Source organism: Oreochromis aureus, linkage group 11 (assembly GCF_013358895.1).
Source record: "Oreochromis aureus strain Israel breed Guangdong linkage group 11, ZZ_aureus, whole genome shotgun sequence".
Lineage (NCBI taxonomy): Eukaryota > Metazoa > Chordata > Actinopteri > Cichliformes > Cichlidae > Oreochromis > Oreochromis aureus.
This window is the reverse complement of record NC_052952.1, coordinates 35,594,409-35,619,896: the sequence shown is the minus strand read 5'-3', so window position 1 is coordinate 35,619,896 and position 25,488 is coordinate 35,594,409. Positions and strand designations below refer to the sequence as shown.

The window sequence follows — 25,488 nt, the reverse complement described above, 5'->3', positions numbered from 1 at the left end:
CTACACCGGGAAGAAAAAAAACTGAATACAATCATTTGCAAATCTGATAAACCCATAATTTCTTAGCAATAGAACTTATCAAATGTTTAAGCAGGGAAAATGTCAAATTCTAAGAAAATAAAATCAGTAATTTTGAATTTGATGGCAGCAACACGTCACAAAAAAGCTGGGACGGGGTCGTGTTTTTCATACTGTGTAGCATGCCCTCATCTTTTAACTAAAGTCCATCAGGGAACTGTGGAGAGCAGCTGTGGGACCTTTGGGAAAGGAATGCTGTCCCATTCTTGTCTGATTGAGGAATTTTAGCTGCTTAAGAGTTCTGGGTCTTCTTTTAATGATGCACCATGAAACCAAAAACACGGCAGGCAGGCCAGTTCAGCACCCCGATTCTGCACAATTCAAAAATGTTTTGCTGAAATACGCAAGGTCTTTAAAAAAAACACGTTATCTGAATGACATATGTTGCTCTAAAACCTGTATACACCTTTCAGCATCGATAGAGCTCTTCCAGATGTCCCAGCTCCACAGACACTATGCACCCCCATACCATCAGAGACGTAGGCTTTTGAACTGACAGGCTGAACAACCCTCCCCTCGTCTTTAGTCTGGAGGATGTGGTGTTCGTGTTTTCCAAAAAGAATTTCAATTTTCAGTTCGTCTGACCACAGAGCAGTTTTCCACTTTGCCTCAGTCCATTTTAAATGAGCTTTGGCTGAGGATGGCTCAGGCATCCTATACTGATTTCTGGCCTCGTCCCTTGCACTTGTGTTGCACACATCAAATTTGTCTTGAGTTAATATTTTATGATAGTTTCTCAGTTAAAAGGTTTGATATGTTACTGTGTTCTGCTGTGACGTTGGTTTATGAGGTGTGAAAATCACTGCGTTCTGGTTTTCTTTACGTTTTACCCAGTGACCCAGCTGCTTCAGAACTGGGTTTGTAGATACACCCACAAACTGACCTGCACAGCGTCCACATCACTGCAGACACTGTTACTGATGTAAAAAAAAAAAAGCTCACTAATCATCACAGTGAGTTGAGATGAAGTGGCCGTAATAGGAAATGCTGCCCACCCTCTGGTCCACTCGTTTTTTTCCTCTTCCTGCTGAAGACGATCCACCTTAACAGTTCCTTTACGAAAGCTTTTAGCGTCTTTGAAGTCAAATTAATTAACCATAATCCTAAAAGCTGGCAATACAACAATGCTCAGAATGAGGACGTAAGCTTTGCAAACAGAGCTGCAATGCAACCTCCACACTTTGATCATTTTAATTTAGCTAATTATATTTTATTTATGGAGCATTTTTCTAAACCTATGTTACAAAGTGCTGCACGGGCCATAACGAGCAGACTCGACTGCATTACTGTTATTTCCATTTCGGCTATTAATTGAACAGTTTGTTCAAAGCACATCAGCATATTTGCAAGTTATGGTGTAAGATGGAAGAGCAGACATAATTTACACAATATGATCTGTGGCGCTTCTCAGCCTTGTTTCTCTGTGAACGGGCTTTTAGTCTGTCACTTTGAATTCTGATTCTCATCTCATTTCATAAAGATGTCCCAGTGCATGTGAGAAAGGGAGAGATGAAAGAAGCATTAATGCAACTTTCCGTAGTATTTAGAGAATAACGATCACTCTCTTTATGGTCGCCACATAGATACTTACAGATCACATGACTCAGTTAGGAAGCTTCCTGATCATAATTGACTATTTAACCACAACCACGGCCTCCTATCAGGTAAACCTGTGACTTTTAAACTGGACTTTAATGACCCCATTTTGGACACACGTGGCCAGTGAGAAAAAAACGGGACACTGACATGAGAATATGTTTCTTCCACAGGGGCGATGAAGCCTTTTCTCTCTGCTCACTCAGGTGCTTGGAAAATAAGTGAAGGCCTATAAAATAAATAAATGTAAATATGAAATGATCTGTACTGTCTCCGCTGAGGCTGTCTGTGTCGCTGCTTCAGAGACATTTAGATGATGTTTAATGAATAAATTTGCACCATAAAATTTATTGTATCTCTCTACAAACCAAATTTGTATCAGCTCTTGCAAATTTTGAAATAAGGGCAGCAATCCAGTCAAATCCCAGTTTAAACCTCCCGTTCCAGTTCACATTTAACACCAGTGGAAATCTTCCCAGGAGTACACTCTCAGAAGCAGGATTTTTTGTTTTCTCTGGCTTACGTAAGAGCACAAGCTGCAATGTGCAGATTGGAGTTTTATTTTGTACTCGCATGCTGGAAGGAAGATTCGACAAACTCGGCAGCTTAACAGAAACACATTGAAGAGCTCGGCCATTTTGTCAGGCGATCAGACAAAAAAGAAAAAAGCTATTCCTGTTTTATTTTTCCTGGTAACTAACGCAAAACTTTCCATTTTCCAACTTTCTAATGACTCCGTCATTACTTTGTGCCCGTTTTGTTTCTGAGACGTGTGTGGGAACACTGCCAGATGTACTAGAAACTAGTGCCTGAAAATATGCAAACAAGGGAAAGAAATAATCTCACAGGATGAATTCATTTAAACCTCAGACACATTTTCAGCTTTTTGCTCATTTATATTCCACTTTTACCTACTGCAGTGCTTGCTCAGATGAAGGAATCTATTCATGTGTGGACTGTAGGGAAGGTCGTTCTTTTTCTTTCTGCAGCAGCCGTAACTAGAAGAGATGAAAAACCTTGAAAAAAAAAAAAAGACTTTTTTTACCCCGTTGCCTCTGTCACCGAGGCTGCCGTCTGATTGCGTTCCTTTCTTCCCGTTTAGATTGTCGCCGTGAACATCACAGGGCTACTACATGACGACAGACTCTGGAGTGGAGCCACTTTTCATTACAATTAATGAAATGTGTGGCATCATGACTAGCCTTGCTTCCAGAGAGAGTGACGCTATCCCCAGACCACGTTGGGCATGATTAAAGCTAACTAGAAGCATGCCTGTGGCCAGCTGTGAGGAGGGATTTTTCTGGCTCAGAAAAGCGAGCTTGGGGAGTGAAGCATGATTGATCTGCATGTAGTTAAAGCAGTGTTTTACCTTATTTAGCAGCAGTCATTTTCCTCTTATTTCTGGGCAGAAATAACATAACCATGAAAAACAAAAACAAGTATTTTATGCTTATTTGAATGAAACCCCATTTAAAAATCTTACAAATGGTAAAACAGATTTATATCATTGGTGAGTTTCCTTTGGTGGAAGACCAAGACCTCTCAGATGTGCCCCCAAAATACTTTGTTGGAGGTTTTATTGCATATAAAGTCTGCCTTAATTTCTTTGATACAAACCAAATACTTTTACTTCTGTAACTCCTACTAACAGACTATGTTTTCCACAAATTTCCCTTTTTGAGGGGTTTCCATCAGTAAGATCACGACTGCTGTAATTTTTTGGAGCAAAAAATAAGATTTGGATTAAAACGGTGGTTGAGTACTTTCCTCTGAGACATGTTTAATTCAGCTCACTTTCCTGTAATTCAAGGGTGCTTAACATTTTTTACAGAAGGCCCTACTGACTAACATAAAGTAAGTGAAGGGTCAAAGATTGCACAGTTAAACATGACACTTGGAGTGCTGAGCTATCCATCAATTTGGCTGATGTGGCAGATTATTTTACAATTGGCAGTTTGCCAGCCTGGGGCCTTCTATTGTTTAAAAAAGAAAGTTGGAACAGGCTTACTTCCTGTTTCCTGTTAACAGTTTGAAGTGCAGACTGACGTGGCTAGTAAAGGATTCTGCAGTCCTGCAGAAACCCCAAGCACACCCATACTGTTTCTACTGGAACTCAGAGGATTAAGATGTAATTGTGAGCAGCTCAGTAAAAACAGAGGTTTAGACAGTTTGCAGGTCTGGAGCACTCACGTGTGTTTGTGTTAACACAGTGCCAAAATCTTCCCAGCAAATTCCCCTCAAGATCAGACGGTGCAATCATCAGAGAAACCAGAAAAAGTCCAAGAGCTCCACCTCAGACTCAGTTAGCTCACGACAGTACAACTGGAAAAAGACTAAACAGATTGGTTTGTTTATGAAGGTTCCAGAAACCCCCCCCCCCCCCCAAAACTCTTTAGTTTGACTTAGTTTGCCAAGTTACATCTAAACAAATCACAAGACTTCTGGAGCAGTGTCCTCTGGACAAACGAGACCAAAGTGGAGATGATTGGCCATAATGTACAAACACATGCATATCAGCACAAATGCCTCACACCAGCTGTCAGCACGGTGGTGGAGGAGTGATGATTTGGGCTTATTTTGCAGCCAGAGGACCCGGGCACCGCAACAGTTATTGGTTAATCATGAATTCCTCTGTATCAAAGGTGAGGACAATGATCTCGAGATGATCTCGAGCACAGCAGCAAATCTACAACAGAGTGTCTGAAAAAGAAAAGAATGAAGGGACTGCAATGGTCCACTCATAGTCCCAACCTCAGCTGACTGAAATACTGGGGCAGGGCCTCAGATTTTCAAAGGACAGCACAGAGTTGTATGAAAACTCTTTTTCTTTAAAGTATTTCTTTTGCTCTGATTTAGATAAATCAATATCAGTGGCATTAACACTGCAGCATGTTTCAGTCAGTTGCTGCTTTGTTCAGTAAGATGAAGCAATAATTGTTTGATATGTTGTTATTAGTAAGAATTGAAAAGTTCACAGCTGTGTAAATTAGGCAGATGTTAAATGTGTGTACTCTCACCAATATTACCGGCTCATTCACAAAGGGTTGCCACAGCACGCAGCGCCACATGTTTGATTTAGCAGATTTTTGCAATGCCTGATACTCTTCCTGATGCAACCCTCAATGTTGGATTTGTTTCTCCTCACGGGGATGAACTGGGAACCTTCTGCTTGTTAGGCAAATCCATAAACCACTACACTGTAGAGCCACTCCTCAAGGCGGTTTCTTAATATTAGGCTTAAGTTAGCTAACATTTACAGACTGGTGAAACTACTGATTAAAAATATATAAATATCACAGTTTTTACTCCTTTCAAAAGTAATACTGTAGGTACAGCAACTAAAAACCTCGAACAAGTTTGAATCTCAGTGACGTCGACCTCAAGGTCAGAGGTCAAGTTTTCTGAAAATCAAGTCGGTGTGAGAACTTAGCATAGGATATCCAAATTCATAGCACAGGTGCATCTTCTAGGAGGCTGGGAGGTGCCACCGGCAGCATCTTTATAATTCTGCCTCTGCAATTATTATAATAATAATTATCCAATTACTTTGAAAATTGGTGACTTTGACTAAGAGGGCTGTGTCTTCTAAACAGTAAATGAAAAGGTTTTGTAAAACAACTTGACTTAAGGCTGAAAGTTGGCACTTCAACCAAATTTTGGTTGTTTGATTTAAATCCACTAAGGTGGTGTACCGAGCAAAATCCTGATCGCAGACATACACAGGGAGATTTGTGAAATACAACAACGCCCTATCTTGACTTGTCAACATGTGTTGATTACCAGATATGTGAAAAATATTGAAAAGTCGAAGGAAAACTGGCTTTTTTTTACTTGTGCCTAATCAAAACTGTAAATACGAGAGTGACTAACAGCTTTATAGCTGTGAGTCAGTGACACCGATGTTATTGAACCCGATCTAAAAATTCTCAACTGCAGCGCTACCAAATTTGATGCCACAGAAATGAAGCACAACAAGCCTCCATCTATTTTAATCATAGCAGCATCAGGCAGACTCTCTATGAATGAAGGTCGTGTTTTAATGAGCGACGTGCTCTTTTTGCTCCTTTAATTGACTCGAATGAAGCAGTTAATGTTTTTTAAGTGAATGTTATCCTGAATGGAGATGGCTTTCAAGCTTGGTAACACATTATATTAACCATCAGTATTAACAGTGAATTATCAAAAATATAAATGAACTACATTTTAATCAACTATCAGGCCAAACAGTGAATTATTTTAAAAACAGATCAAAAATGCTAACAGGTACCAAAGCTTGTTTCTGTTCATCTGTGCCATAGACATTACATTCTTGCAGCAATGTTTTTAAAACTGTTAGAAATCCCATTATTGTGATTATCAAATGGTGTTTTTCATGTCCTGATAATTTAATGTGACTGTCTCTTGAATTTATTAATTTATTAAGGCTTAAAATTAGCAAAAAAATAACATTTAGAAGTGCCAAATTTCAACCCACCTCTATAATTTGAAAATGGCAGAAAATATTCATAGCATGAAGGAAAGCTTCGTTATATATGTATGAAAGTAATTGTCCAAAAGATCACGTGATTCTGAGGTGGAAAGCATTCACTGGTTTCTTTTCTTCCCATGGCGGATCCACCAGGTTTAAATAAACCATAATTATCCTCTGAGTGTCTTTCAACCCATCAATTTGGTTTCATGACTCACAGCATTACTACTGTTTTTCACTCTTCCTGCTTTTTTAAATCCTGTTTTCAGCTTTTTACTGAGAAAGTACTGATAAACCTCAGTACTGAACAGCAACTCCATTAAACAAGGAGAGGAACTGAGCAGTGAACAAAGCGGAGCGTAAATCAGCTTAGAAGGCCGAGCTTTTCCTCGGGAGCTGGTAGACAGAGAAATGGAGCCGAGGGTTAATGCTGGACTTGGAGTCACACGGTCGTGCAGACAATGAATTCCTCTCCCTTTGAGCAACATTTGTGCAACTCCTTCTTTGTGTATTTATGGATTTACCTTTCCATAACTCTCTCTTCTTGTTTCCAGTGCTGCTGTGCCCGCGGGTGTGGACGTCTCTGGAGAACGGCAGGGTGACGGCGAAGCCTCCCGGGCCCCCCGTGGAAGGAACCGTGCTTCATTACAGCTGCCACGCCGGCTTCATCCTGGAGGGCAGAAACATCAGCCATTGCACTAAGCTGGGCAAGTGGGACGCGCCTAAACCCACCTGCCTGTGTGAGTGTCTCAGAATATATCAGGTTTTCCATTATACTGTGCCTTCTAGCAGAATTAAGATAATTATGTCATATAGTGGGATGCCATTTTCTGTTACATGAGAGATTCAGCGGGCGAAGCAAGCCGACTGACAACAAAGACCATAATTAATGACACTGAAACTATGACTGGAGCCATGACTGGAGTTGCAAATGATGGTGATGAATCATAGTAACAACTGGAGGCTATAATTTACTCAGTGAGGAAAAATATTGAGCCTTTATTGATATTTTACACCTAAAACAGCAAATTGGTTAATAAATAGAAAATTAAAACAGCAGCTGCTTTGATGGCAAATTAATACATGGTTTCTGCAACAATAAAAGAACATTGATGTATTTTAAGACCTTGGGAGGTATAAAATTAGGTCTAAACAACTAATTATGTGAATAATATTCAGGCTTTAATAAAGAGTCATAACTGGGTCATTCCCTGGAAAACCAAACGAGTGCCAAACACGGAGCGAACCACAGCTAGAGGATGAGGCTGGTAACAAGATGTAGGCACAAAGGAGGTTTTTGATAGGCTGTCACCTGTCGCACACGTGGTCATATAGACCTGGGAAGTTTACACAACATTGACTTTTTAAAGTTTTCTCCAGTAAATTATCGGGAAACGAATCAAACATCCAGGACACCGATGCTTCTTTCTGTTCCAGGCATTAAATTCATGCAATTTATTAAAATATAATCCATGACATTAATGCTCATAGCTGGTTACAGAAATCAATCAGTCATGAAATATAAAATATTTACGGCCTTATTTAGGACTTTTTCATGAACTGGCAACCAATCTCTGGTTCCAGCTTCGCTAAAGAGCAGATTAAATGCTTTTTATACTAATTTGAAAATCTTTGCATTGAGACACTACAGGCAAAAACACAGCACTGATCCATTTCTGGATTCTGAGCTGATGCTTTCAGGCTAACAGAAACAAACTATACAGAATATTAGGCATGCACTTGAATATTTGTTTCTGTAGGATTTAAACTGGATGTTCAATCTCAGCTTGGGCATGTGACATTTTGTACTTTGAGTAGTGTTCATCATGCTTCAGTTTATCTCATTTTTGCTAATCAGCAACTTTGTTATCTAGAATGAGTAACTTTCCATCCCCCTTTAGTAAGTTTTTCTCCTTCTCAGAGGCACATAGTGAAGAATCTGCGTACAGCACTCCTCTGCAGCACAGCTCTTGCAGCCATTGCTCTCCCGCTGCTCTCCCTCTCTGTTCTCATGCACAGCCTCTATGTGGGAGCTGCTGCTGTGCAAAGTAAGAGACTGTCTGTAGCTTCTAATTTTCCCTGTCAGTGATCATTTTACATGTAAATACAGCTGAAATCACAGCACAGTCATTGTACATCACTTGTGTAAACTCTGATTTTGTCAGATTATGTCACAGTTATAAAATCTGACACGAGCTCTTCCACCGAGGTTCTTTGTTCAAGGTAATTACAGCCTTTTTAAAATGTCGAAATACTTAGAATGCTTCATCTTTACTTGTCTGCCAGGCATCCTTCTTGCTCACCGCAGTAATAATCATGCCTCAGTAAACCTCATGTTGCAAACTTGAGGTTTGCACCTCAACCAAACCAAAGTTTTTCTTCCTAATAAGCAACAAAACTGGGCATGCTCACTGAGACAGAGGCAGACCTCCCAGAGTTTGTAGAAACATCATGTGGTCTCTGGTGACTGTCTGATTTGTTATGGATTATGTCACAGTTATAAAATCTGTAAAATAATGAACTGAGACTCTTTTATCTTTAAAAGGTTCTTTTGTTCATACATAATACTCAGTAACAAATAATAATGTAAACATGAATACTATTTAATGCCTTTGTTTGCCTTAAATGTTCCCTTTATATATAATATATCTATTAGAATGCTTCATCTTTACTTGTCTGCCAGGCATCCTTCTTGCTCACCAGCTACGTAATAATCATGCCTCAGTAAACCTCATGTTGCAAACTTGAGGTTTGCACCTCAACCAAACCAAAGTTTTTCTTCCTAATAAGCAACAAAACTGGGCATGCTCACTGAGACAGAGGCAGACCTCCCAGAGTTTGCACCCTGAGAAACATCATGTGGTCTCTGAGTGACTGTCGAACAGCTGTTATGGATTTAGGTGTTTCTTTTACTACAGTTTGTCTGTTAGACATTTCCCTGCAAATTAGTAGCATTCCAACAACGCCCTGTTTTCATCTCTTGCCCACCGATGCCTTCTTGTTCCAGTAGCCCACTTGTCGTCAACCCTGGTTCCTCATCAGCCGAGACTGCAAGACCAGACTGAGTGTGCACAGCCTGGATTGATTACAAGAAGGCCTATGACTCAATGCCCCACAGCTGGATACTGGAATGCCTAGAATTGTAAGAGCCTTCATCAGGAACTCAATGGTGGCGCATGCCCATAGCACAAGTCACATCAAGAGGGGATCTACCAAGGAGATGCTCTGTCCCCAGCTGTTCAGAACTGAACCCCTCAGTGAGATCATTAACAAGACTGGCTACGAAGGCAACATTGTCAGCAGACATAGGAGGACATCAAGTTACAAGTGACGAGACATGGGGATCACACTACCAGCATTGGAATGTCATTCGGGCTGGAATGGGAACCATGAAGAAGGTAGTCAGAACTGAGGGGATTGAACTAGGCAACATTGCTGACATAGAGGACAGTTACAAGTACCTGCATCCCATAGTCAGGCAAAGTCCTGAGCTGAGTCAGCTGAACGGTAAGAACAAGATCCGGGAGCGGTATCAACACCTCCCTGCCCGTGATCAGGTACCCTGCTGGGGTAATAGGCTGGCCAAGGGAGGAGATAGAAAGCCACTGACATAAAGACAAGAAAGCTCCTTACCATGCATGGAGGGTTTCACCCCAAGTCCAGCACCCTGAGGCTGTACGCTAAGCGGAAGGAAGGGGCCGGGGACTGGTGAGTGTCAGCACCACAGTCCAGGATGAGACAAGAAACATCCACGAATACATCACGAAGACGGCCCCAACTGACAGCGTGCTCAGTGAATACCTCAGGCAGCAGAAACCCAAGAAAGAGGAGGAAGGCGAGGAACCATCATGGAAGGACAGGCCCCTGCACGGTATGTACCACCGGCAGATAGAGGAGGTGGCTGATATCCAGAAATCCTACCAGTGGCTGGACAAAGCTGGACTGAAAGACAGCACAGAGGCACTAATCATGGCAGCACAAGAACAAGCTCTGAGTACAAGATCCATAGAGGCTGGAGTCTATCACACCAGGCAAGACCCCAGGTGCAGGCTGTGTAAAGATGCCCCAGAGACAATCCAGCACATAACAGCAGGGTGCAAGATGCTAGCAGGCAAGGCATACATGGAACGCCATAACCAAGTGGCCGGCATAGTGTACAGGAACATCTGTGCCGAGTATAACCTGGAAGTCCCGAGGTCAAAATGGGAGATGCCCCAAGGGTGATGGAGAATGACCGAGCTAAGATCCTGTGGGACTTCCAGATGCAGACGGACAAAATGGTGGTGGCTAACCAACCGGACATAGTGGTGGTAGACAAACAGAAGAAGACAGCTGTAGTGATCGATGTAGCGGTTCCGAATGACAGCAATATCAGGAAGAAGGAACACGAGAAGCTGGAGAAATACCAAGGGCTCAGAGAAGAGCTCGAGAGGATGTGGAGGGTGAAGGTAGCGGTGGTCCCGTGGTAATCGGAGCACTAGGTGCGGTGACTCCCAAGCTAGGCGAGTGGCTCCAGCAGATCCCGGGAACAACATCGGAGATCTCTGTCCAGAAGAGCGCAGTCCTGGGAACAGCTAAGATATTGCGCAGGGACCCTCAAGCTCCCAGGCCTCTGGTAGAGGACCCGAGCTTGAAGGATAAACCGCCCGCAGGGGCGTGCTGGGTGTTTTTTTTTTTTTTTATATATATATATATATATATATATGGGTGACTAAAAACACAACAGGGAATTTGCAGAGTGCCCTCTGGTGGACAAACTATGCAACACCAGCGGTCATGGAATGGATGAAGGGTGTTTCCCTCTGTTACAAAGTTTAAGTCCTTGAGCAGTTTAAAAGCTGATACTGTTAGACGGGTAGATATCTAAAAATATCCAATAATGCTGGCCTACCAATAAATCGCTTGGGCTCTTCTTTTCGTCATCATTTTGGGTGCTAAGTTCTGGCTGTGTGCTCTAACTCTGGTAGTTCAGCACAAAACATTCAAATTAAAGCCTGTAATGAAAAAAACCCCCATAAAAACAACACTTACATGTATTTGTGTTCTTGTAATGATTAAAAATATCACAGCGGCATTAGTAATATACAGCTGGGCTTATAAATGGCTCTGCTTGGTCACTTGAAGGTTAAATAGGATTTTCCAGATCCCAGAAAGTTGATGTGACAGTTTATTCATCATTCAGAGCCTCCCACCTCCCACCTGATCAAAGTACACAGGGGTGGGTGGAAATCTGGCACTTTTAGCTACTTTATTTTTTCCAGCATCTTTGATCCCTCATAACTCCATGATAACAGCAGATAGCTGCACAGTCCTTTTAGGGCTGAAAGCCACATTTAAACTGTCAAAACCCACAACCAAATCAAGTTTACAGCCACTCCAAAATGGGTTTGTTATCGTCAGCACGGCTTTTTCTCTAACCAATGATGGGCATCTTATCATGGGGTATATATCAGAGGCAAACTGCACCAGTTTAATGTCTGTGATGTAGAAGAACAGAAACAAGCACCTGTACCCCGGATGTTGATTTATTTTCTGGTCATTTACTGGAGAAAAGTTTAAAAAGCATTCTGGGTAAACTTTCAAGGGTCATCTAATCACATGGGATAGGTAGCTGCGCAAGACTGGTTGGAGCATCTGAAAGGTTTCTTTTTGATACCAGGCTCAACTTGTAGCAGCGATTCTTTGATTCCCTTTGAATCTTTTAGCTAGGATTCCTTCTGAATGATTCCTTCTGAATTATGGCTGGGAGATTCATTAAATATACTAAAGGTATTATACCAAGAATTCTGCTGATTTTCAGTGAGCCAGGTGGAAACTTTTTTTTTTAATATATAGATATATACTCTGGCCTGGGGGGTGGGGACAAGCATGCTGTACTGTATTATATTTTAATTTTCTCCCGAGTGTCTCTTCCACAGAATCGCTGTGGCTCAGTATTTTACCACTGCTCACTTGGGTTTCAGAGTCTGCCTCCCGAAAATAGGAGCATTAGGCTTTAAAGATGACAGATAATTGCAAACACCTGCTCTCCCATCAGTGGAGCACTGTTGCTAAGCAATAAATAATGCAGCCAATCACAGTGGAAATCCTCAAAGGGTCGTCTGTACCGTTGGCACGGGCAGGTAAAGCAAATGACGTCCTGTACATGAAACAACAGTCAGGAATAAACGGTGAAGAGCCTGAGTGGGTATTAGTGATGTCACTGACGCCCATCAGTGTTCTCAGTTACAGCAGATGGCGTGTCCGCTGTCGGAAAAGATTTGTTCAAATTAGTGCAAATAAATGAGGATTTTGGAAACAAACACACACACACACACACACACACACACACACACACACACACACACACACACACACACACACACACACACACACACACACACACACACACATACACACACACACATACATAGATGAAACAAACAAGTGAAGGAAACAAGATGCCAACTGGTTATCAGAGGAGTTGGCATGGCAACGGGTAAAGTTGCTATGGGAATGGTAGTATTAAAAGAGATGAAAGAGGAATTATCAGCACAGTTGGAAAGTAGGGCCCTTATTGTATAATCCCTAAAAGTCTAGATTTAGAAATGCTGACCTACATGTGTGAATGCTTCAAATAGACTCTGAAAGTGCATTAAGACAGTTGTTTGTGTTGGGCCTCTATTAAATGAGGTTTTATAGGTTTTCTGTTGGGTTTTATATGCTATGTGTTGTTCATACTATTACATAATAGGGACTTCCTGCCAGGCATTGCTGCTCAGCATAAACCCCTTCCAGACTGTTTCACAGGATAACTACGGCGTTGTATTGCTGCCCCCTAGTGGAGCAAAGTAACATTGAACACTTTCAGTTAAAACCTTTTTTTTCCCCACTCACTCTGTTGGAGTATTTATTGTAACAAAAAAAAATGAATATATTTGTAATCAATTCTTCTTTTGTCCTTTTTCTATTTCCCTGCCACAGATGACAGAAACTACACAGGTAAGAACTTCTTATCGTTTCCTAATTTTGTGGTTTTGAAATCTGTTAACCTCGGTCAGCTCAACGATGACCTGTTGAAGGTTACAGGGTTAGATTAAGGTCACCGAGTCTCAATCTTTTTCTGCTGTGACCTTCACAACCTTCCCAATTTTATCAATCATTAACACTAACAAAGGAAGATTAACTTTACTTACTAAAAGTTGGCATTAACCAAAAATAAACACAACTTATTTTCCATTAAAAATCATATTCATGCAGCCTCGTTTCACTTTTTCTGCACTCGTTGCTCCTGCCACACCTGCAGTGGCTCTGGGCAACAGTTTTGAGAGCCACCAGTTAAGGATCCCGTCCACCCCCTTCTATGGAATCTTTGCCAAATGGAAAAGCTGACAATAGAAGAACTCTTTGCCCAAAATGCATGTGTAACATTTTAGCTTCTAGTATCTGAAAATTTGCCAGGCAGCTAGTGACCTCGTGGTTGTTAAGAGAGTAAATGATAAGGACAAATATCAAATCTATTCAGCAGTGCTACAGACAACCGTCACCTCAAGGTGCTTTGTACTGTAAAGACACTGCAGTGTTTGAGAAAAAGCCCCAATGATCAGCCCACCCCCACCCTTGAGCAGTATTTAGAGACAGTGGTGAAGAAGAACTCCATTTTAACAGGAAGATATTTTAAGCAGAACCAGCCTCGATGATGGGCCATTGATCGATTTGTCAGGGGGTAAGGAGAGAGAAAAGAGACAAAACCCCAAACAGACAAGAGAAGGACTGTTCAGTGCACTGTGAGAAGTCTGAGCCAAGCAGCACAACTAAGAAAACCCTAACTGTAAGCTTCATCAGAAAAGGCGAGCTGGAGGCCTGATCTTAAAAGTGGAGATGATGTCTGTCTCCTGAATCCAGACTAACAGCTATGGGCTCTGCTTCCTATTCTACCTTTGGAAACTCTGTGAACCACAAATAAGCCAGACGCCTGAAGGTGAAGTCAGATAATAGTGTGAGGTTTTTATGATACGATGGAGCCTGATCATTCAGGACTGTGTAGAATTATTATTGAGATCATTTTGGATTTAACAGGGACCAAATGAAGCTAGTATGGGAGGAATCTCACTTTTAGAGTGTCACGGGCTGCCGTGGCAGACTGTGTGGAGAGAGTAGAGGACCCAAGTGCAGACAGAGGCAAGTAGACAAAACTGAACTTAACAAAAGGCGAGCCTTCATTTAGGGCTGAAAACTCAAGAAAATACAACAAGGCTAAACTGAGGGAAAACCTGAACATAAACTGGGAAACTATGACTCTCACTGAGACTTTATACTATGACTAGACAAGATAACAACTATGGCTTGACTGGGAAACTGTGACAAAGGGCAGGGAAGGTAACACAGACGACGAGACACTGAACACACAAAGACAGATCTCCACAAATGAGGAGATCCGGGGAAGTGGAGACATATGAGGAAACAGCTGACTAGAATAAACATAATGATGCCACAGTGGAAGCGTAAACTAAGCACATAGAACATGGAAACAAAACTTTCAAAATAAACAGGAAACATGATGAGACACAGACATGCCACGAACTTGACGACAAGAACCACAGAGACATAAAACATGACAGGTAGACCCACGAAGCAGGGAGACTTCGAACAGGGGAGAAGACACAAAAGGATCCACAAACAAAGAACTAGAACAGCAACCTGTGCATTGTAGAAATTAATTAGATAAACTAAACTGAAACTAGAAAACCAATGAATAACAAAATACAATAAAACTCAAACACTGGGTCACACGACCCAGTACCATGACATAGAGCACCCTGACATAACAGGTTATATCCTGGTCAAAAATAACACCCAATAGGTGATAGGTAATCACCATAGCAAACACGACACAGGTCAGCTGTGCAAACCCAGGCCATGAAGCTCCCGACACACAGCCTTTGTACTGATGTTAATGCCAGAGGAGGTTTGGAGCTCTGCAGTTACTGAGTCAGCAGAGAGCTGGCAACTTTTATGCACTATACACCTCAACACGCTGTGACCCTGCTGTGTAACCATCGTGGTCTTACACTGCTAAGGACCCTAAATGCTTCCATTTTGCTATAATACTACTTACAGCTGATCATGGAACAAGAAGAAGAGAAGAAATGTCATATGGTGATTTGTTCAAATGAACAAATCTGTGATCTGTTTAGAATAACCACATTCAAATGTTTGTAAATAGTGAAGCAGATGACGTAACATTACAGGGAAATCATTCAGTTATTAAAATGAGTATATATACTATTTTATAATTAGCTTTGTAATGAAGCCCATTAAGCATTTGAAAACTCAACATGGCCATGAAGAAGTTGAAGTCTGAAATTACTTGGATTTTTTTAAACAATGCTGTTCATTTCAGTCACATCTCCTGTATAGACCTCTGCACTTCCATTTGATCCCATTGATCCCAGGCTCCTGCAGCCATATGCTGAAGTGTCCTTGGGCAGGGCACTAAACCCCAAATACCCTCTGATGCATCCATCTGGGTGTGCATGAGTGTGTCTGTGGATGCAGCAGTTTAAAAAGTGCTTTGAGTACTAAAAAAATTAAAAACCTACACATCACACAGTCCATTTAGTACGGGATAAACTAGGAGAAGCCTGTACACAGTGGTCATTAACTAAGGTTGAACTGGTCTGTTTCTCAAGCTTGGCAGGTTAACTGGTGATTCTACACATCTGCTAGTGTGACAGCAAAGGTGACCGTAATCTGTCTCACTGTGTTAGACTGTGAAGAAAATTAATAAAAATAATACCTAAAAAAAAAGATGATAGGGCTGTGGGAGAGCTGAGAAAGGTAAAGGAGTCTAAATACATCAAATACATGAAATTCACAAAAACACATGAGTTATAATAAATCATCACCAGATAATTGTTAAATGTCTGAGCCGAGTTGTACGCATGCAGTAAAAGGGCAATCTACCGATCTGCACAGCAACATGCAACTGCAATTCTCATTGGAGCAACATGTAACACATATTGCAATAATTTGATTTTACTTGAAACAAAGAAACTGAAGATTTTTGATTTATATGAAAGCAAACATCTGAAATTGATCCCATGGGTGTATTTCTGGAGTAAAATGTTTGCTTCTTAGATCCAAATGATGGCCAAACTAACATTTTGAAAATTCAAGTGACTTATGAGATTTTTTTCAAACTTCTGGCTCCAAAGGGACAAACATGCCAATTTTGGTGCTCGTATCCACTTTTGAAAGATTGCTTCAGTAATCTGCTGCACTAAAAGGCAGGCTGAGGGCTGGGTGCTTGATTTTATAGACCTATGCAAATTAAGAGGTGTGTCCCAATATGTCTGTCTATACAGTGTAAGATGTTAATGAAACTGAAAAGGAGATCTGACCTCATTAAGAAGAAATCTTAAGGAAAGAAAAGACAAACACACAAGCAGATTCATTCTTCCATCCTCATATTCAGCCTACCCCAACATCTAACTATATCTAAACACTTTATCACCTTCCTTTGTGTTTGCAGTGCGTCCTTCAAGTGTGAAATAATGTCTGTTAGCCTGAACCTAAATATCCTCCATTGTCTTTAAAAATAAAATTCTTAATAGAATAATCTTTTCCTTTTTATCCTTCTGTAAGATGAGCACAAACAGAATAAATGTAAAGTTGTGCAGATGTTTAGCGACATAAAAGTGGACACGCAGTGAAACACGGAGCCTCTTTGGAACTTTGCCAAAAATCAGTTTACTTCAGATAAAATCAACTTTGACTTCCTTCACTGACTTTTTACATAAATATCTAATCCCCATAAATATGCAGTGTTTCAGTAGAAAGAGTAGCCCTCAAATCATTATGTATTTCATAAACAGACTTCCATCTTTGATCTCCCGTCAGTCCTCTTAAAAGTTTTACACCAGGCTGCGGTGCGTCTTTTTCACCACAAGAGGGCAGCAGTGATCTTTGAGAAACCCCCCACACTCGGGCGTGTCTCCATGTGGGGCAGCAGTGGCCTGAAGCACCAACAGGCGCTTGTTCTAACTGAAGGTTTAAATCCCCACACCAGCTGGAAGAGCTGACTTGAGGGCATGAACAGCTTTGAACAGCTTGTCCAACTCAATATGTTTTTTTTACTGCTGTGATAAACAAGATCATAGCTGAAGCTGTAAACATAAGTTGAGGAAGATAGTTTTCATATCTTATATCAGAAAATGCACACATTGCAGAGCTCACGGGCTCTGCTCCAGTTTCTAACGAGCCAATTACACGAAGAAAGGTTCTGAGTAAATCCTTCATTTATGACTTTGAGGACGGTTTCATTTGCTCATTAGTGAGGAAGTATTTTCTACTCATCTAAACGAACCCCCGTGTCTTTGCTTAATTGTAATTCCAAGTTTTAATGGAAATTATATTCTTATTAGTTTGTTGCTAATCACTTTTTCTATACCCTCTCTGAAGATTCACTTTTTGAAAATGGACAGGATATTACAGGGATACAATATTAGAGGGATATTCTGCTCACGCCGCCCCGCTGCTACACACAGTGTTACTTAAACACAGAGTTTAAACTGTGCAAGTTCACAGCAGGTCGTTCTCTGAAAATAAACTAATGTGCTTAGTCAGCCTTCCCTGGTAAAATAAAGGGTCGATGCATCTACAAGAAGAGCCACTTCATCTGATCCCTGGCAAGAATCATGAATACATTAGTAACTGTTGCAGAATGGTTCGCCCTCTTGCACAGTTATGTCACCACATTAGGAACTGGCCACGCTTTCAGACAGGTTGTTCTACCTTTTTTCTCTGGTGTTCTCCCAAAGACCTGTCAGATGGACTCCTCCATCAACAGCTCCTCTCCATAAACTGTCACTGGTTCATTTCTGTGAGCATATTTTAAAGGTACAATGCTGTGCAACAGTTTTTGTTTCTTCTAGGTGCTTGTGAGCAGCATCCAAGCATAGAAAGGTTCCTAACTCGAAGGATAAACCGGTGGTGTGAACATAAAAGAAAATTTAGCAAAGAACACACTTTAAATTGTATCTTTAGGCACTTTGTTACCAGCAGCCTACGACAAAAACACATCATTTGTTCCCATTTTTGTTGAATCTATGAAAAATACCAACAGTAACACAGTTTGACAGGCATAAAATTGTATCTTTGCACCAACAAGGTGATTCCAGAAGAACTATTAGCTGAAGACTTGGCATGTCACAGTATGGCGTGTAGTGTGTTGTTAAAAAATTGAGGGAAACTGGACAAGTGGAGGACTAAAGCAGAACTGTCAGGTCCAAAGAAAAACAAAACATCGACAGTGAATGAACAATATCTGAAAGTCATGTCTTTAAGAAACAGGAAAAATCCATCAAAGATCTGACACAGGACCTGACAGATGCATCTGGACCTTCAGGTGGTCCACGTACTGTTCACTGAAGCCTCATCACAAACTGTCTCAGGCGCTCAAGAAGCCCTAAGGATGAGAAACTGGGAGAAAAGACTGAACATCAGTGGCAACTGGTCTGCTGGAGTTTGATGAATCCCAGTTTGAAATTTTTGGTTCAAGTCGTGATCAGTGTGGAAGGAGGATGTCAGGAGAGAGGCGCAGCAGCGAGTGTCCGCAGCCATCTGTAAAACATGGGGGAGGTTCTGTCATGGCTCGGGGCTGCATTTCAGCGATGAAAGCAGCGAAGTGGCCGCAGAAACATCCAAAGAAGAGCTTTGAGTGTCCTTCAAGAAGCCTGGAGAACTTTTCCAGAAGACTACATAAAGAAATGACAAGAAAGCTGCCTCACAGAGCTCAGGCTGTGGAGAAGAAAGAAAGAAAACTTTTTTTTTAAATGCCTTGTGTTTGGCTTTTTCATTCATGTTAGCACACTTAGATTTAGGATTCAATAAATCGCTGCACACAGTTCCTATTCTGCCAGAAATGAAGGGTGGCTCAATGCTTTTGTACAGCAGTTTTTTAATGCTAATCTGAGAAAAGTCGGTGCTTCCTGAGGAAATGTGTTGGTTAAGTATAAAATTCAAAAGAAAAAGATCATCCAAAAATATTTCACCACATCCACAGAAAAATATTGGTGGTGAGAATTAAAATTTAGAAAGGGTAATTTTAAAAGTACCTTATATAATTAACTGTTTAACAGTTATGATTATCAAACTAGTTATCTATAACTACAGGTTTACTAATTCAGCCATTCGTTTACGTTTCTGGTGGACACTTTTTCATTATGCTACTTTTGCTACACGTGTTTCCATTACTGCTAACTAACATTTACATTTTTCTTTCTATTTTAACTTTCAATCACTCTTTTTAATAAATAAATTACAACTGTTAACTCTTAGTTTATGTATTAGGCTGTTTTCATCCTAAACAATTTCATTTCTTCGTCCATAACTTTAGCAAACAAGTTATTTAGCTAAACTTTAATTTGTACGTTTAGCTAAAGAACACCATTAGTGCTTCTAAAGGAATTAAAAGCTAAAGTAGCCTAAGTAGGTAGTTATGTCAGTTTGTTGGTCTGTAGCATTCAAGTGTGTGTTAACACAATGCCACAGTCTTCCCAGGAATGGAGAGAGCGAGCTGCATGTCAGACGCTACATGCCTCAGTTAGCATGTTAGAATCTTATAGCTCATAACACTACAATTCGAAAAAAGGTTTCCCATTAAAACCAATGGGAGAGCTCCCTCAACCCAGTTAAAATGCTGTGGTTTGCTGTACATAAAGGAACACCACCATGATGTGAGAGACTGATACAGTCATACAGAAAACTTAAAGTGCATTTATGTTTTTGTAATAACAGTTTGTTATGCTTAGGTAATTAATCATCTATTTTAAGCAAAGCCAAACTAAAGCTGTTTATTGATTCCTTTAGTTTACAATTTAAAATTTGACCGTCATTTAACAATTTCAGACCTTTATACTTTACACTTTTAGTCATACTTTTAGTTTTAACACTTAAAAGAAGCAGCAATACCTTTACTAACTCATTTAATAATTTTAGCCAGCTAGCTAATATGTTTATTCATGAACGACTGTATTTGTTCATTCAGGCTTTTTGCTAACAATGTTATGCACACTGTTATGAAACACTTTTCTCTAATACCTTCAACTTTGGTGAGCTTCTTAACAATTTTCTGCACAAACCTGTTCAGGTCCACTTAATTCTTCAATTAAATTCTAAAATATGTTTTTATTTTTTATATATTTGTTAAGACAATCTGTCTGTGTAATCCCCGGGGTACTTATACCTCTAATTGGGAATCACTGCCATAGATTCTTTCACAGAGTCTGTGACAGAGACCCATAAGGCTGCACGTACACATCCTCTTCATAGGATATTCAACACTGAACTCGTAGCTTTATGCAGGCAATCATAGGTGGAAGAATAAGTTGCCGGTGAAAAACTTTGAAAATGTCACAGACTTAACAAACACATAATTAACTAAGCAACAGAGAAGACCGTTTCCTCAAATAGAAATTTCCATCCACTGTCTCAACGCTGACCTCCTTCTAGCTCTGCTCTCTGTCTCCACTCCATGTGCCATCACCGCCCACTTACTGCCTCCTCAGCGGGAGAAAGGTTAATACCCTGCTCCTGTCTGAGTCTGCTCAACCTTGTGTGTGTGTTTCTGTGTGTAGATGCAATGGGACTGCATCTAGTTTCTGTTACGGTTTCTCTGACAACAGTTTAACAACCATATGCGCCCCTACAAGAAAAGCAGCAAAAACAGGGGCATAATAATCCATGGAGTTTTTTTTAATATCATCAGATTTTAAAAGTGCTAAGAGGCTAGAGACATAATGATGGCTGGCTTATTTCTATTTATCTTTTGAAAACCAACAATACGCTTCAGCCCCCTGATCATTCCTGACTTTTTGACGCTGTTTTTTTAGCTCTTGGCTTTAAGCTAATTTGCTCCGACTGAAGACATAAATCTTTACAAACGGGAAAAGAAAAATTACCCTCTCCCTTCGAGCCTCGCATTTGTCTTTAATCATCAACAAGATTACCTGTTGAAGATTTGTCATTTTGTACAGACAAAAAAAAAAATCACCCATCACCTTTTTTCTTTTGGATGTGTGTGTCTTTTGATTTTTGATGATTATTTTATTTAAACTTGTAATTATTGCTGCGCAAAAACAAGCAAAAGGTGTAATTGCTGGAGACAACGTTCAGTGTATAAAAGAGTGCTTTTGTAGCAGGATGGTGCAAATGGGACTGACTCAACATGAGCTGCAGTTTATTGTAATTAAAGCAAACAAAGTGGGCTGAAGGATGGTTTCTATGAGCTCCACAAACTTGGTAACACGATCAGTTCACTGTGGGATTCGGTGCTTTGTGATACCTACGTGAACTTTTTCACAGCATGTGATCCTGAATCTGGGACAGCCTTTAAAAATATTGTTAGATTGTTTTAAGATTTCAAAGTGTTCTGCATGTATATATTTATATATTTGATCGACTTAAAGGAGGCGCCTTCAATTAATTCAACCTGCAGCCATTGTTCACCTGTTAGAAATACGTCTCTGTCTCAAGTTTCGAAGAGAACATTGCTGAATAAGCAGCATGGGGAGGATGGCATGAGAGCAAAGTAACAGAGAAGTTGGACTGTTATTCTGAGCAAACAGAGGTATTCTCTGAGCCAAACCAGGGGCCAGTGCATGAAACTCTAAAGCCTTCAGCGGATCAATTCATCAAGCCTTGTTCACTGAGAGACAGCAAAGTAGGTTTATCACCGATATAGAATTTACTAAATAAAGAACACAAGAGCTGAATCAGCCAAAGTCAAAAGAAAGCTGTCTAGCTGTGGTCTCAGAGGACAAGGAGCGTCTCGAAACCATTTCCCAGGAGGAGAAACGAGGACAGAAAGTCCAGTTTACAGATGAACCCTGGTAAAGATCAGTGGCAGTAACCTGAGGCTGAATGTAAGGAGAGAACGAATGATGCCAGAAAGAGAAAAGTTTGTAGCTGGACACCTGCAGTGAACTGACTCCACCCTGTCTGAGGAGAAGCAGCTCTCCCCTCTGCAGAGACGTGCTCCACCCTCTGGTTTGCATTTTTGTGGGGAAGGATTCATACTGCAGCAGGATAATTGGCACAATCACACCTCAAAACTTTAAAGACCAAAGAGCGACGACTGTTGCAGACTTTCCCCTACATTCGTATTACGTCAACCCCGCTGAAAGTTTACGAGGACACTTAAAAGTCAAAAATTCCCAACCAGAGGGATAATAAGAGAGAGACACAGACATGACACTCGAAGAATTATGAATAGAAATGAGTGAATTCTGAGGCTGTAAAGATGGTGTTAATCTCACCCTGCCTTCAAAGAGCCAATCAACAGTGGAGCTGTGAAACATATGATTTGATCATGTTGTTGCACTGACGCATGCACACAGAGGTTTCAGATACGTGTTGGCAGCCACTGCTGTCTGTTCATTATTGTAGTTAAGAGAAGTTCAGTGTGCTGCCTATTATTTTGCTTACTTTAGCCATGATGTAAATGAGCGTGGCATTTGTTCAGGGCCTTGATTGTTGATTGTGATTGCACTCTGCATCGACTCATTAGTGAAGCTGTAATGTCACAACTTTGCACAGTAGAAACAAAAACTGTCTTTTCATGCACGTCGGAAAACTTTTTAAGACTTTTTATCGGAACGAACGTGATGACACATATTTGCAACCTGATACTTATTGATTCACACAGGAATAAACATAACTGCCCCAAAACTTGCTCACTTAGTTTGTCATAATATGAGATGAATATTTGCAGCCGCCTTCTTTTTCCGTCTGCTTCCGTTAGAGGTAACACCAAATCAGATAGAAGTTCCCGTGTGATCCTTTCACAGTCAGCTCTTTTTCTTTTGGTAGAATAAATTTAGTCATGAAAAAAATGTACCTTCACACCTCATTAATGTTTTCTGAGTTACAGGTCAGTTTTTGTACAGAAGACAGCCACAGGAAATCTTCAGGGATGAAAAACATCCTTTTAAATGATACGTTTAAAGAAACAAATTGCAAAAAGAGGAAAAGTTGTTTAATCAACGTGATATGAGTATGAATGTCGCTGCTCCATTACACAGCCATAAGCTACTTTCATGAGTTTTATAATAGGATTATTATATATTATGAAATGATCTGGATACAGTTGGAATCATTGCTGGAAGATGAAGTGTCATACATATGCCAGAAGATGTTTTGATCAGCCACTTATACTTTTACCCAAATGGCACTTTTCAAACTTTCAATAATCAGAAAACAGATCAACATCTGCAACATTAAATTGGAGCATTTTTGTTATTAAAACTATAATACATCCCCTATAGCTCTCCCTCTATATATATTGATTCTCAAAGTTGCTTATTGAAAAAATCACGCTGAACAAAATTCAGGTTGTGGGTGTAAAATAGATTTGGTTGCTTGGAGCTGAAATGGATTTTTCCACCTTGAAAATGTCATGTGGGCTTGAGGAAAAAATGCCAATGATCAAACGCAAGACTTCATCCCATCTTTCTTCACTTTGAGGAAAAATATTTATGGCCTTTTTGTAAAATTTTGCTTGACTTCATTAAATATACTTACTGTTTAAAACAAATCATGTGATGGTGAGGGGTGATTACCAAATCATGCTGGGATAACGTGAGTTATCAGGCTTCAACAAGCTTAGACTGAACATTAAGCTCAGATTCTCATTTGTATTGAAATATTTTCTAGTAAATTCAAAACTAATGCAAAAAAGGAGCGTTTTCACTCCCAGCCTGAGATTTGTGGATGTCACTGCAGCTGCTGCGAGTTTCAGGGTTGCCCCAAAAAGTTGAGGCGCACATTTAAAAAAAATAATTTACCTCAAGTGTCACGCTGCTCACCTCATGCAAATGTGAGTTTGAGACCTGCGCATGGCAGTAATGGATTTCCAAAGCACAAGAGTAGCAATATTTTGGCAGAGGAAACCTTCTGACAGTGAAGCAGAAGATATTCTAGATGTTTTTTTACTGGTATAAAAAAAATACACAGAAGTTATGTCCCAGTGGAATAGTTTTATAGTTAAGCAGTGGATTTATTATTCTTAACAGAATCCACTCCGCCCCGATACTCAGGCAAGATAGATTTCTCTAATAAGTGAGATGCTGCAGAGTGGAGAGAGCTGCTGCAGGACAAATTATGTAATGATGACACTGTATCTAAGTTAGTCCTTTTTACTGCCTGATGAACTACATTTTTCTAGCATACTGGCCAACATTCATGCTTCCATAAATCACGCTCTTTCAAATAATCCTGGCCGGCACTTCCACCACAAAAGGAAAAAGTTACACGCTGACAAACCGGATACGTAGCGAATATCTGAAACGTAGATCTTGGGAGTCCTATTTTCCCCGATATCTATTTTTCAGCACATCGATTTGGATTTCTGCCAGAGTAACACGTGCTCCGCAGGTGGAGGCGAATGTAATCTGTCTATTGTTAAAAAGGAAACAGTATTTTTCCACTAACACGTCTACCAGGAGGAAAACAGGCCATTATTCTGAAGGATACCCATTGTGCAAACTGCAGACACACACATTTACAGTACAAGGCGCCTCATTAAAAGCAGCTCAGCAACATGTTACAGCACTCATTTCTCCAATGCAGCTTTTTCAGGCTGTGCCTCAGCTAATGTCTTCTCCCAATGTGGCATTTGCCACCATGGGGGTTGTTAACAGTGCAGCGTCCGATGCTGTCGCATCTTGCCTGTGTTGGCTGCAGGCTTATGGAGGGAAACAGCATATAAAGTTCACAGCTGAATAATTGATGGTGTGTTGGATGGGTCACGGGTGGCAGCGAGGAAGAGGAGGTGGAAGTGGAAGGCAAATGCCAGTAGATGATCACTGCACTCATGTCAGCCTGTGAGGGCTTGTTAGCAGCTGGATCTGAATAGCTCTCTGCTACATGGAGATATCCAGATAATGAGATTTGGGTAATGAACCAGGGTTATATAATAGTCATATTCCATCGCCCAACTACAGAGAGATTTTAATTTGGCCTGGAGAAATAATGGTCTTCTTCTCAATCATTGCAATGAGTAATTTTCAAAAGCTAACGCTAACATTACATTGCAATTAGAGCACTTACACAAGAAAGGCAAAAACAAGACCATAAAATGGAATAAGTAATCCAATAATGCTTGAAAATGGCTAAAAGTGTCGTCACCGCCGCGACGATTTTCCGAGATTTTAGTTTAGATAATAAGCTGTTAACTTTTAGCTCTATCATTCCTCAAATGATTCAAAGACATCGAATGATCTCCCAAAGCATCAAACATTCATCTGAAAGAGAGACGCAAATAAAAGCCAGCTGAGGCCCGATTCTACGTGTGTGTTTATCATCCA

The 25,488-nt window shown here is 40.5% G+C and overlaps 1 protein-coding gene and 1 long non-coding RNA gene across 4 annotated transcripts in view; one reads left to right on the top strand and one right to left on the bottom strand.

The window, feature by feature from the left end:
• Nucleotides 1–25,488, top strand: part of gabbr1a (gamma-aminobutyric acid (GABA) B receptor, 1a) — a 127,440-nt gene that overhangs the window by 17,705 nt on the left and 84,247 nt on the right. For all 3 annotated transcript variants that reach the window (XM_031754295.2, XM_039619465.1, XM_039619466.1), the window contains 2 exons: nucleotides 6,697–6,882; nucleotides 13,106–13,123. In XM_031754295.2, the coding sequence (XP_031610155.1) occupies nucleotides 6,697–6,882; nucleotides 13,106–13,123 (204 nt within the window). The remainder of the gene's footprint in view (nucleotides 1–6,696; nucleotides 6,883–13,105; nucleotides 13,124–25,488) is intronic.
• The window catches only part of LOC120442619, a 31,025-nt gene that overhangs the window by 774 nt on the left and 4,763 nt on the right, over nucleotides 1–25,488 (bottom strand). The window contains exon 2 of the long non-coding RNA XR_005614825.1: nucleotides 6,667–6,812. This is a non-coding gene — a long non-coding RNA (uncharacterized LOC120442619). The remainder of the gene's footprint in view (nucleotides 1–6,666; nucleotides 6,813–25,488) is intronic.